Source organism: Podarcis muralis, chromosome 1 (genome assembly GCF_964188315.1).
Source record: "Podarcis muralis chromosome 1, rPodMur119.hap1.1, whole genome shotgun sequence".
NCBI lineage: Eukaryota > Metazoa > Chordata > Lepidosauria > Squamata > Lacertidae > Podarcis > Podarcis muralis.
Window position 1 is genome coordinate 68,122,214 of NC_135655.1, and position 14,371 is coordinate 68,136,584.

Below are 14,371 nucleotides of genomic sequence, written 5' to 3' on the forward strand. Positions count from 1 at the left end.
CAGAATGAGCACCCCAGAGCTATAGGGGAAATCTTCCCGTTGTTTATAAGACGAAGAGTATAACATCGTGTTATCTCTCTTCCTCAGCTGTACGTTTTCTGAGTCAGCACTAGTTTTGTTTTCCAGGCTGCCCCCTAGCTTTTTTGGGGGGGTGTCATGCGTTTCCACTTAGTGCCCTTGACCTGTGGGATGGCTTTTGAGCTCAGCAACAAGTTCGTTCCTGCCTGCGGTGGAGCACAGTGGCCGTTCAGCAGTTCTCAAGAGTGGACCTCATTCGGAGATCACAAGGTGCGCAAGGCGTCACATTTTCAACACTGCAGGGTGGGAAGGAAGCAACCTGGCTTGAATCTCGACACCTGCTGTTCCCGAGGATGGCATCTCATGTTGGAGTTACAATCTTCTTTTTCTCAACCTGGATTGCAAGCGTCACAACCCAGCACAATTTTCCTTTGGAAGGTACGTTTTTAGTATGTTGCTTGTACTGTTTTTTTCTGAAGTGTTTTGTAGCACTGTAAGGACAAGGTAATCGAATCCAGCCCACTATTCTCAGCAAGATTATTCACAGCTCTGCAAATTAATCCCGGATTGCAGTAAAATGAAACACAGAGCAGGAGGATACCTAAACAATAAGGGGTGCTTCCAGACTGCCACTGTTTTGGGGTGGGATTCAGACACATAGCAGCAAATTTGGCTGGTACCATTAAAGCTGACTTTATGCTCTCGCACAACAAACTTGTTTCTGGCCCCCAAAATGTGGACTCTTTGCAATAAAGATGCACTGGAACGGATGGAATAACACTTGCTTGGCCCAAGATTGTATAACCTCTCTGCAAACAAATCAAAATGAATGCTCAATAAATAGCTAACGTCACCTAACCTCCCTACAAACTTTATGCAAACAAATCAGGATACTCAATAAACAGGCTGTCTGGAAGCAGCCAAGAACTCCTAAGTGTCTCCAGTTAAAGATGCAACTAGAATGTTAATAAATTATTCAAAAATGAAATTCTGAATCAGGTGTTACAAGTAATGTAGCAGTTACCTTAGCTGCAGAATCAGATATTTTTCTGTGATTTTCTTAAGTTTTATTTTTTTGCTTGGATTTGTTCCTCCCTTCCCTCTTATTATCTTCAAAATGTGTTTATCAACCAAACCACAAAAAACAAGGTTTTGAATCTACTGAGCAGTTCCAAAGTTTTTGTTGGTTATTAGTTTAATGACTTTTAAAATGATTTAAAGTTGCTCTGCTGAGTGCTAGCCAGCCATCTGTTTTTAGCCAGTAAGTTCACAGCCCAGGTTATAGTTGTCAAAGAGCACAGTCCAGCACTCTATCCATGCTAAAAAAAATTCCAGTCACCACAAGCTTAATATACTTTTCCCTTTTCCTTTACTTGTTCCCACTGTTTCAGATAGAATCCCTTCCCTTCCTCCTTTTCCTTCCTTGCAAGTTCAGCCACACCCATTTCCACTTCAAGTCCCGAGAGAGAACAGCCAAGCCGCTGGACTGACTAATACAGCTTTATAATATGATCAAACTCTCCAGTTCTATCTGTCACTGCACAAGAGCTCTTTCAATGAAGTTCATTTTCCTGTTTCAAGTAAACTTCCTAATCTTAGGAAACTTAGGTTATGAGTAAAGCACTTAATAAAAAAAGATAGCAAAGTTATGTTGCTATTTGAAGCAGAAACTCCAAAAGACGCCATGGAATTTGTTTTAAATAATCTTATGCCCTCTAATATGTACTGTCCCTTCCTGCCTAATGGTAGTGTTGGCACTGAACACCACAAATATTTGCATGCACCAAGAGCACTCAGTTTGGTAAGAAAAATTGGTCCTTGGGGAGTAGAGTATTGTTTGAGGCAAATTGATGACTAAAGAGGAAAGAGGAGTCAAGATTCAGATACACAATGCTTATTTTTAAACCCTGTTCATTTATTTTAAAAGAAAGGATGTCTCTTATTCCCAAGGCTAACTGTTCTGCAGAATACTGCAGATATTTCTTCCCTCCAAATCTAATAGACCCTTATCATCTTGACTGTACCTCATTTGTCAAATGTTCTTTTTGAAGTGACTTTGAATTCTAGTACAGTGGTACCTCGGGTTACATATGCTTTAGGTTACAGACGCTTCAGGTTACAGACTCCGCTAACCCAGAAATAGTACCTCGGGTTAAGAACTTTGCTTCAGGATGAGAACAGAAACCGTACGCCAGCTGCGCGGCAGCAACAGGAGGCCCCATTAGCTAAAGTGATGCTTCAGGTTAAGAACAGTTTCAGGTTAAGAACGGACCTCCAGAATGAAATAAGTTCTTCACCCGAGGTACCACTGTATTATGAAAGGGAAAAACAGTTTTCAATCCACTTTCTTCATGCTATTCATAATTTAATGCACCTCTATAATGTCCCTTCTTACTCAAATTTTCTCTTGGTTAAAAAGTCCCCCATATGGTAGCCTATACTCATAAACTTCCTCATGCTTTTCTCAAGACTCCAAGGTCTTGTTCCCAGCAGTGGCAGCCTTTGAGCTCTCAAATTTCAGCAGTACCCTGTATGACGACACTAAAATCAAGCACCCACACACCCATCTCTTGCGCTCTACAGCATTGCTGAGGCACCCCTGCACCGTGGCGCCCAAACCAGTCCTGCTCCCCTAAAACTGCCTCTGCTCCTGGTCAATCACTGTCAGTTCAGACCCTGTAAGTGTATATATTAAATTAAGACTCTTTGCTCTGATGTGCATCACTTTACATTTCCTTACACTGAATGACATTTGCCATTTTACTGTTCCTTCACCCTGCTTAGGACGATTTGCAATCCTGTTTTGTTTTAACCACTCTGAACCATTTTGTATCACCAGCAAACTTGGTAACTTCGCTGCTCACCCCTAACTCTAGATCATTTATGAACACATTTAAAAGCACATGTTCCCAAACCAATCCTTGGATATCAAGGTGGTCCCAGGCTGTGTACATTATTCTTTTTACATTCCATTGTACCCTCACAACAATTCTTTAAGAGAGTGACTAGGCTGAGGGAGAGTTCAAACCCAGCTCTCCCTGATCCTTACTAACCAAAGTTATTTTTAGTTAAAGAATATCGGTTATTGGGAATAGGCATGACCCTGGATTGGAATGCTGGAGTGACTCAGCTAGTTGGTGTAATTATACTTGACTTTATGTAAAGTAGCTCTTATAATTTTTCCACTCTTCAAAGTACATGAAATTAAAGATCAAATTTCTATAAGTAATCATTTGATGTATTTCTTCTCTATATGCAGATGTTAAGACTCTCCAGTGCAGGATTTCTGGAATAACTCTTGCTTCACATGTTAACAATAAAGGTGTATTTAATTTTGTCACTGCACGACAAATATGCGAGCAGCTGGGGTTACAGTTGGCATATAAATCTCAGGTTGAAGAGGCTCGGAAGCATGGCTTTGAAACCTGCAGGTACAGAAAATCTTTCAACATTTAAAATATTTTATTGTAGGTTGGCAAATAGACATATCTTTGTAGATACAATATTTTAAAAAATATTATTATAAATTAATCTAAAGCATGAAATAATTAAATATCTACACCTTATTCTGACTTTTCTTACATTAACATTCTGTGATTAAGGCTGCAATCCTAACCTCACTTACCTGGGAGTAAGCCTCATTGAATTCAATAGGACTTACATTGAGTTAGGATGGTGCTGTGACTGTCTCTGTTCATTTCCTTCACAGAAGGGATTTCAAATATTTAAGTCTAAGTCCATAGAGTAACATCCACCATTAGTCGTACTCAGAGTAGACCAACTGAAAAATTGACAGGATCCTGCTATCCCATATCACAAACTCCTTTTGAAACGTCCCCAAGTTTCCAAAGAGACAGGCTATGTGACAGGAAGAGTTGCTGTTCAATACTTGTAAGCCCCAAAGCCTCCTTAGGGTCACAGAACTGTTTGTGTAGATCCTTAGATCTCAGAAATAGTTAGTAATCAAATCATTGACATCTTTGCACATTTTTATAACATGTCTTTCATTCCGTTTACACTCTTGTTTTACATTACTTACCATGTAACATCCTGACTGTGACATTATATAGCTTTTCATTTCCTGTTCTTGCCAATTTTATTAAGTCTGAATCTTAAACACAGTTATTAGGAAGTCAGCCCCACTGAACACATTGGGACTTGCTTCTAAACAGATGTGTATAGGGTTTCGATGTACAGAAATTGCTAAAGTCAGGGCTGGCCCCAGACGTTTTGACACTTGCGGTGAAGCACAAAATGGTTCCTCCCCCCACCCCCACCAGAGAAGAAGTGGTGTGTGAAGATCTACATCGGGAATGGGGGGAAGGATAAATAGCTACATCGGAACATGGGTGTGAGGAGCTCCTCCCTATGCCAAGAGGTTGCTGCATGAGGGGATGCTGAGAAGGCAGCAGATCCAGTCTTCAAGGTGCATGCCACAGCTGTCACTGCTACTGTGGCAGCGGGCATTGCATTCTTTGGAGGTTGCATTTGCTACTCCTATGGATCCCGCTGCCCGAATTGGTCACCTCATCTTGCCTCCTAGGTGGGCTGCTCTAAATAAAGTTTTTTATAAAAAAAAAAAACAACCAAGAAGAAAACTTTCTGTGTCCTTGAGATAGTGTAGTCGTGTGTGACAGACACTTGCTATTATTGGATGAGTTGTTTGATTATGCTGAAGAACCACATCAAATACATATTCAGCAAGAAGGTGGTATTAAATTTATACATGCTTATTTGCAAGTAAGCCAAATTGCACAGTGATGCAGTCCAGACCCATTCATTTCACCCCCCTATTTAAACATATGACAATTTCATGTGTTAGACTACAAATGGCAAATCTTGGAACCTGGATTGCAAATCCATAAAGTTGTCAACAGTAGAAAATATTGCCTATCTTTTTAAAGATAAACCTGTGAGAGAACTTTTCTACAGCGTTATTTGCTTTCCCTTTCTTCTATAAAAGCTCCATGTTGCAGAGTAGGTTGTTTCTAAGGGAGAAACAAAACTTGGGCCTCACACAATCAATCAATCAATCAATCAATCAATCAGTAAGCAAGCTATTCAATGGCCCACAGTGACCAGAATAAACATTCAGTTTAGGTTTTATATGCTAAATTTTATCAAGTACATTCTTTGATATGGGCATACGCTTAACAGAAAAACAATGTTTTCCGTTGTAGTTTTGGCTGGATACAAGAAGGGTATGTTGTCATTTCCCGGATAACTCCCAATGAAAAATGTGGTAGGAATAACACTGGAATAGTCATCTGGAGAACCAAACATGACTATCGAGCCCATGCTTACTGTTACAATTCTTCAGGTGAGTGAGCCAAGATAATGAATCAAGCAATAATATTTTGTATCAAATCTCTTTCTTAAGCGGATGTAGCGAGATTTCGTGTGAAGGCTATCCAGTTGCCATGAGATCATGGCCAGCCTGCGCCACCCACCCCACAACTTAAATTTTCCACCATCTCTCAGTTTACCCTGACTCTTGGATAAAAGGAACTACAAGTTACACATAAACTTTCAACCTGAGAGAGGAAACTATCCGCTAACTTCTCTGTGTCCCCTTGGTCAAAGTGTATGGTATGAAATGGCAGTAAAGCAGGCAGGGCGGAGAATCATTGGGTGTGTCATGGTATGTTGTTGTCAAGGTTTCAGATCAAGCTTTGTTACAGTGGACTCTCCTTTCTTTCAGGTTTTAAAATGGAGGTTGGATGGCTATTAGCCAGAGATTATTTAGCTGCAATTCCTGCGTTGCAAAGGGTTGGATTAGATGACCCCATGGGATCCCTTCAATTCTATGATTCTAAGATTCTATGAATTAGGGATGGGATGGAAATATAAGGAATGAAGGGGAGAGCAGATAGGCAAAATTAAAAAGAAACATTTTTCTCTCTAAATTCTAAAAGTTCCCCAATTTATTTCCTCATAAACCTCTTGAAAAGTACTGATGGTGTACCAATTGCAATGCACTCTGCTAGATGGTGCATGATTTTTAATTGTATTTTATTGCTTCTTTTATTTCTTGTATGACAATTTACATTCCATACAATTCAAATTGTGACAGAAAAAGATACCCTACTGGTTGATACTGGATCAGAGTGTCTCTGTCCTTCACATCATGATGATGATGATAATGATGTTGATGAAATTTCTGTACTGCGCTTCATCCTAGGATAACAGTGCATCTTACAATATAAAAACACAAAAATACTACCTAATAATGAGTGTGTTAATCTCTAACAGTCATGGTGTAAAATGTACTTGGATAAATTTGTGTCCTCTCTGTGACTTTTGGCATCACTTAAAGACTCTGGTGATAAAAGTAATATCACTCTGTCATTCAGCATCCTATTCAGTCAATGAAAATGCGTCATCAAGCTTCCACCAGGGATTCATATGAAGAACTGTAAAGAGGTCATTTCCTTCTATTATATTAAAATGTACTCAGAATGGCCATTGGTGTCATAATAGCTTTCAAACTGTGTAAATTATGTAAACGACCTTCAGAATAAGGGATTAGTTATTCCTCAGGATCACATTGGCAGCTCAATTCTCTTGCTGCATTTAATATATCAAAGCACCTACACGCTACAGGAGCATACAAAACATGCCTTTAAAATGTGGTTTTAAGTACCACCGCAATGTAGTGGGTTGGGTAACTTTCTGAACCAATGTTTTTCCTGGCCTAAGGGCCAAACTAGATGAGATGTTAATTTTGTGAAAGCAATGAGTAAGTATGTCGTTTCATTTAAATAACCACTATTAGGACCAGATGTGCAAGAATTTAATGCTTTCGACTCCCATTATGCTCCCAATTTTCCTGGGAAGCAGGAGAGAGAGCACCCAGCAAAACACTTTTTTCCCTAATGGATATTCAACCTTCCCTGTTGTTAACTGTCATACTGCTGCTGACACCTCCTTCTTGTTTCTCAGGGATTCCACTTACGTTGACTGTGCAGTTCCCATCCAGCTTAGCTATTAGACGCACAAGGATGAGGATGATGAAGTATACTTTAAACAAATAAAAATAAATAGAGATAGAAATTACCACCTGATTTATGATGGTTGTAGCAAGGAGGAAAGCGTTCACTGCAATTCAGTATGAAAAGTCATTTCAGCTGCATGCAAAATGCTATTGTCAATACATCTCATTGCACCGCTTTCCCTCATCTTTTCAGACACATGGATTAATTCCTGCATACCAGAAGAAAGTACAACTGCATCCCTGGACGTTACTATGGAGGCAAACTCTACTTCTGCAGTCTTGCCTCAGGACACTTCAGCAGTAGTTCAAACATCTGAGTCACAGAAAACTAAAGAGCCTTCAAAGCTGCTATATCGTATTATATGTGTAACGCAGACCATTTCACCAACAGCACCAACTACGGAGGATGTGATCCTACATCTCACGGCAAAACAAACTGCCTTTAGAAATGATTCTCTGTTTGGAGGTAAGAGCAACATCCCATTATTTAGCTTAGAGAATTAGATGTATGGCTGTTTTCATACTTTCCCCATGCCTTCTGGTCTTTTCCAGTGGTATAACAAAACATCAGTAGATGTGTTAATGCAAATAAAAGGAAAGCTAGGGCTTCATCTGAGGTTTAAAAAATCCATATTGAGTGGAGGTAAGGGAAAGGTGACATTTTGAAGCAAGAAGCTGTAAAGAATGTAAACTAAACCAGACCTGCAGGAGTGAAGGGGATTCTTCATTTCTGATGTATTTTAAGAATTATTTATTTTTGGCCTAGCCTAGATCTGTTTCAGAAAGACTCTTATTTTAATATTACATCCCTTGGGGGGGGGGACCTGACACCTGGCATTAGTATGGCTGAGGAAGCCCCTGGTTTGAATCTTGCCTCCATCATGAACCCACTAAGGTTGTGTTCCCACTTTCATTTACTGTGAACTCACTGCCTTTCCACATGACATTATCCAAAATGCAAATGAATCCTGTTGTTATAAAACAATACTGTCTGAGGATTTGTTTCCCAAACCAGCTTCACACCAGTGGGAATCTTACCTTCATACAGACTTGGAATATGCACAATCCAGTCATGGCAAAGAGGCAAAATGTTTAGAAACGCTAAATAGCTGTGCCTAGAACAACAAATCGACCAAGGGGTGGCTACCCAGGATTTTATGTTTAGGGTGCCTAGGACCTAGGGCAGGATGTAAGGGGTGTTGAACTGATTGGAAACAGTGGCCACAGTGGTCTCAAATTCACCATATATGAAGGTGGGCTATTGCCAGGAAAGTCCAAGAAAGTTGCATTTGACTTCAAAAGAGGAAACTTCCCAAAAATTAGATTAGGGAAAAGGTAGATGAGAGAAAGTGAAGAATGCTTGCGGGTTGTTCAAGGCCACAGATCAGGAAATGTAAAGTCTTAAGTGCAGGCAAAAGTGCCACCTACTCCAGAGGATTGAGGGGACCCGACGTGATGTTCTGATATCACATGCCCAAAGTCATGTGACATCAGGACACTGTACACGGAGCCTTCTAAACATTGAGGGGGGCCGGCCCTTAAGTCAAGGGTCACATTCTCTTGTTGGAAGTAATCTGTCATAGGCCTAGTGCTGGCAATGAGTGGAATTAAAACAAGCAATGGGTGAGGACAGAGCCCAAGGTAGGTTTGTACCACCTTTTCTCTCTTTCCACCACCCATTCCCCCATTTTCCTCTCCTTGATATCTGCATGAAATGTGGTTGAGGGCTATAACTTGCCCCCTCCCCCAGGTTTAGGTGGGTTTCTGCTGCTTACTTGCTTGTGGGAGGTGTGCTAGTTTCGAGATATAAGAGAGTTCTTCTTCCCCTGTATCCAAAAGGGCATGACAGATAGTTGCTGCTCATTGTGGCTGCTGATGACACGACAAAGTAGTTATGTCAAAGAATTCTTAGTCAATCTCATTTCAGTCCAGGGATACTGAGCTACAGAAGTGGTTTCAAAGTCTTTTTAATGGAAATGTCCTTCCAGGGTGGCCAGATAGAAAAGCAGACCGCACTCCCGCACCTTTAATAGTTGATTAGAAGAGGGATCTTCAGCTAATCCTACCGTTGTGCAACCTATGCTGGCAAAAAATTCCCTATTCTACTAATTATTAAAGGTTCATGAGCCCTGTCCTCTTTTGCATCTGGCCATCATAATTTTTGCTAATGGAATTTGCCATCATAAAATGGGATTTACTCCCAGGTAAGCAGGTGGCACTGCGGTCCAAACCACACAGCCTAGGGCTTGCCGATCAGAAGGTTGGCGGTTCGAATCCCCGTGACGGGGTGAGCTCCTGTTGCTCGGCCCCAGCTCCTGCCCACCTAGCAGTTTGAAAGCACATCAAAGTGCAAGTAGATAAATAGGTACCACTCCGGCGGGAAGGTAAACGGCTTTTTCGTGCGCTGCTCTGCTTTCGCCAGAAGTGGCTTAGTCATGCTGGCCACAGGACCCGGAAGCTGTTTGTGGACAAACGCCGGCTCCCTCGGCCATTAAAGCGAGATGAGCACCACAACCCCAGAGTCATCTGCGACTGGACTTAACAGTCAGGGGTCCCTTTACCTTTACCTTTAAGTGTGCATAGCACTGCAACATTAGATTTTTCTCGTCAGTCTAGATGATGACATCATCTTTCTCCAACTCTGAGAGGACAAGAACAGAAATAAAGTAAGGCTAACAGGCATTTTGGTGTGGCTTAATGTTAAAAAAATTATCAGTGCCAAGATTAATCTACCAACTACGCCCAGGCTGAATCATATGCCAGGACACGGTGACTAATTAGTTGCACATGCTCTGTGGAGACAAGTTGTTCAGCAACAAAAGCATGCCAGTATGATAAAAATTCCTGCTGTTCTGTGAAGTTCCAGGGAAATTTTTTTGGCCACAAAATATTTTGTGTATATATTTTTTTAAGTGTGCTGCTTTAAGACATTTTATAACAATTTTGGAGTAGAAACAAAACATGGTTTTTTAATTTTAAAAATCACATTTTCATATAAAATCACATAAATGAAAACAAAACCAACAGATCCATCAATATGAACAAAGGACATCCACAACTCAACCAGTCACAAAAACCAAATACAAGCTAAAACAGAAATATATTAGATACTTTTTTAAAAAACAGGGAGAGAAAAGCAATTCCTGAAAACAACATTCCACAATGCAAGGAGTGTAACAGTAAATGTCCCTTTCTTGGCTGCATATCTCCTAAACTCTTGCAGAGAGGACAAGTCAACTGCTGAGAATGGAGTCCCTGATACAGAGCAAGCTAGTTCCTCAAATACTTTGGTCCTGAGCTGTATAGGTCCAAAACGCCCCCTTGAATTCCCATCCACAAATCAATGTTGTGTGCTGACCAGCCTTTGGAAACCACCAGACATGATGGATTGCCCTTCACACACTTTGATTCTAAAACAATCTGTTTCTTTCTCTAGGTGTACCCACTGCCCTCCTTGTGCTCGCCCTCATCTTCTTCACAGCAACAGTTGTTTTAGCAGTCTGCTATGTCAAAAAGTAAGGGTATTTTTTTGTTTTATTTGCTACAATAAATATCCATATGCATCTTTAGACATCTGCTGCCTTGACATGTGCGCATTCAACATGCTGACCAAGAAAGTGAGCCTTGGACTCTGCAGGTAGAATGCTTTGTGCAAATCAGCCTCTAACCCTGTACCTTTATTGGCATGTATATTCTTTTATGCAGTAGAAACATAATACAGATGAAGCACATTTGCATACATTTGTACACTCAAAGGCATGTGTTCATATACAGTGTTCTGCACATGGAAGGGAAGTGCATTTACATAATCTGCATGTTATGGTCTCTTCATGGATGTAGCGGGGGGGCAGGGGGGCAGCTAACCCCAGATCAAGTAAAACAATAGAAATATTTAACTAACTGACCAATCACATCAGTCCTGCTCCCCCCCCCCAACAAAAATCCTGGCTACGCCCATGTGTCTCTTGACCACCAGATCTGTGACCCTCTGTGGAACAGCAGCTCATAAAAGAACCTTGCACCAGTGCTCTGATCTGGTCCTGGGATTTTACCTAAATATATCCCTCAATTCTATTGGGGGATAAACAAATGAATTGGGAACTGCTGTGCTGCACAGTGGAATTTATGTGGCTTTGGTGAGTTCAAAGCTAACTATACAGCATCCTAAGGGTTATTTGAGTCGTCCTTGCACCTTCTCAAGAATATGTTCATTGCCTGCTTCAATTCTTTGAGTGGCAAGATGTTCCAGACATAGTGCAAGTGCTTAGTTTCCTTTGGAGAAGGGAGCATTGGAGACTTATGGTTACTTGTCCAATTTCCTAACTTGTTCCAAATTTTATTTAAAGATACAAGAAAACATTTCCATTTTCCAACAAGGAGGAGAAAAAGGTAGAAATTGAAACCAAGAACATCAAAGAAACAAAGACAAGTGTCAAAACTCCAGAGCAGGAACCCAAGGGAAACGGGAAAAACACAGAAGAATCTCAAGCCAAGCCTGAACCACGGGTAAAATGTTTGGAAGCAGAAGTTTAAGAAATGGCATCCAAATGGACATATCTTAGATGAACAAATGACAGATATTAGCAAATTGTTTATAAATGGATAGTTGTAAATACTGCCAAAGTCAATATTTTTGTCTCTCTATGCAATTTGTACTTTATGCATATCAGCTATACCATGTCATTACAAAAATATGCCTAGTTCATTACAGAATTCCATAAATGGAAGGGTTAATGTGGAGAGGAGAGAAAAGATCTGATTCACATGGGAAAATGTGGCACAAGCTTTGTAACTATGAAATATTGTATCCAACTTTTCAGATAAAATTGTACTATACACTTCACTATAGGAATCACTTTAAGCAGGCAGTCTTCTCTCTCTCCCCCCCCCCTCTCTATTTAAACCAAAGACAATTATAACAGAGCAATCATCTGCATGACATTCTGAGGTATGTTCCATCCTCTTCTATAGAGTTTTTTCTGCAGCAACTGTGTTTAGGATTAAAGCATAATATATCTCTCCAAAAAAATATGTTGCGATTGTCACATTCATTATCATACTACGGTATACCATTTTATTTATTAAGATTGCTCTGAAAAGGCAATATAATTATTTCTATACAACTTCCAGGGAGATACAATCTTTTGAAACAACACGATTGGTTTCTAATTGATATGGAAGGTTTTTCCATCTTAATAAAAAAATTTGCAGAAATCATTTTTGTAATGTTATATGGAGATAATCTACAATCCAAAAAAGCATACAAAATTGGCTTTTCTTGCCATTAGTTAAACTCAAAGTGCATATGTCAGGCCATAGTAAATTGTTTAATGGTGGCATTTCGAACATACCATTGATACTTATAGGAGTCTAACTATATTTACACCAAAGTAAGTAAGTAAATGGGGTCACGAAGAGTCGGACACGACTAAATGACTAAACAACAACAAGTAAGTAAATCCAAGAAGGTTCAGTGGGACTACCTAGTAAATTTTACTTCTCAAGATGGGCAATGCATATTGAATTGGTTTTGGATGTGGGCTAGAATAACACATAGGAAAGAAATTGACAAGTAAACACAATGGATAAGATCCAAGTTCCACTTCATTTCATATACGAGAGGAATCCTACTACAGAGCTATGTTTTTAGCATCCTGAATAACTCTGTTACACAACACTTGTGCCAAGCCTGAATCAGTAGTCAAAGTTCTATGAATAACAGTTCTTAACATAACAAAGCATCACTGAAGCACACATGTCCACCTAAAAGACAAATAAATTATCTGTTGAAATCTGATTTACTCTACCTCTTGGAAATGAACCCTTGCAGGAAATACCTGAAAACAGTTACACAAAGAATGATGGGTTCCATTCAATAGAAACTGACAAGCTGCCATTCTTCAATAACATATGTAGGATTCCCACACTTGATCTCCAGATGTTTGTTGACCTTTATGGAAAGGGGAAGACTTGACTATGTACTTCCTGCAGGAAATATGCAAGATACAAAAATATTAAACCAGGTTTTGTTGCAAATAGTTTTCTTGAATATAACCTTAACAGACCATTTAGTACACCAATGGCCACAATCAGTTCTTCAAGATACTATTACCCATGCTTATTATTGATTTTCTCAGTGTGTTGCCAGGGATTCCTTGTTTATCAAGATTTTTTGTACTGTGGATTGTCCATCACCACTGAATGTCTGTCCCATGCAGCCGCAGGGAGTAATCTACCAGTCCAAATCGCATGTGTTAAGGCCCAGCCTTGCATAAACTGAATGTGCACTTAGAATGCCCCCCCCCCCGGGGTTCTTAACATGTAGGGGTTTTGCAGCAAACAAGTCCATGTGGAAAGGGTTCATGAAGGTAGGAAATTTTAAAACTACTAATGTAATTGATCCAGCATGTTATTTAAAAAAAAAACTTCTGTTTAGTCCTTTTTAGTAGTGGTTCCCAAACTTTTCTCCATGGACCACTTGAAAATTACTGAGGATCCTGGTGGACATGATGGGAACACAGCCTTGTTCCCAAGAGTGATTGCAGTAGCAAAATGCCAAATTTTGAGAAAAGGAAAGATTCTGTGGTATGCAGGTAGGCAGTCAGTTCCAACATAGCTCTTGTCTCAACAATGGAAGAAAATTAGGTTTTCAACAAGTGAATTTTAAGTGCATTTTCGAATCTGATATCCATGTTATAAATTATTTGCCATGCAATCCTATACATTTCTGCAGAGGCCTGCCCTGTTGATGGGACTTATTCCCCATCCCACTAAGCACAGTATACAATTTCAGCCTTTGATCCTGTTTCTCTTCCTCTACAAGCAAACAAGACTCACCCAGCTTTTTTGCCATGGATTTAGAAAGGGCCATGGGCGTAGCAGCTGCCCCCCTAAATCAAATAAATAAATTAAAATATTTAATTGTCCAATTGCATTGCAGGTAACTCAGTTCTGCCCCCCCCCCTTACAGAAAGCCTGTGCCCCCTAAAATAAATCCTGGCTACATCCATGGAAAGGGTTTGTGCATTATTATTATTATTATTATTGTTGTTGTTGTTGTTGTTGTTTATTTACTTAAGTATTATTTCAAGCACATTAATTGTAGCTCTCCGGACGAATAAGGGCTGGGGGAGAGGGCTGCATGAGTTTTATTCTTATCGGCTGGTGAGTGGCTGGGAGAATTATAACCAAGAGGGATTGTAAAACTGTAGGCCGCTTTGGATGCCTTAAAGGCGATATAGAATCGCAAAACTGTAAGAGTTGGAAGGGATGACGAAGCGCGAACTGCCTCACTGGAACTGGGGAGAAGAAGGGGAGCGTGTTAACCCTTTTATACCCAGAGTCGGGAGGGGATACTAA

At 40.1% G+C, this 14,371-nt stretch overlaps 1 protein-coding gene and 1 long non-coding RNA gene across 2 annotated transcripts; one reads left to right on the forward strand and one right to left on the reverse strand.

Moving 5' to 3' along the window:
• Positions 1–174: 174 nt before the first annotated feature.
• Positions 175–12,229, forward strand: LYVE1 (lymphatic vessel endothelial hyaluronan receptor 1). Its single transcript, XM_028731436.2, is given in 8 exon segments — positions 175–237; positions 239–321; positions 323–456; positions 3,278–3,449; positions 5,199–5,338; positions 7,206–7,478; positions 10,449–10,527; positions 11,359–12,229. Coding segments are annotated over 8 exon segments (1,116 nt in total). The 5' UTR covers positions 175–189; the 3' UTR covers positions 11,546–12,229.
• Positions 9,961–14,058, reverse strand: LOC114584017 (uncharacterized). The gene is made up of 2 exons (XR_013393246.1): positions 13,850–14,058; positions 9,961–12,997 (listed from the first exon to the last, which is right to left on the reverse strand). It is a non-coding gene; the product is annotated as an uncharacterized LOC114584017 (long non-coding RNA).
• Between the last annotated feature and the right edge of the window lie 313 nt (positions 14,059–14,371).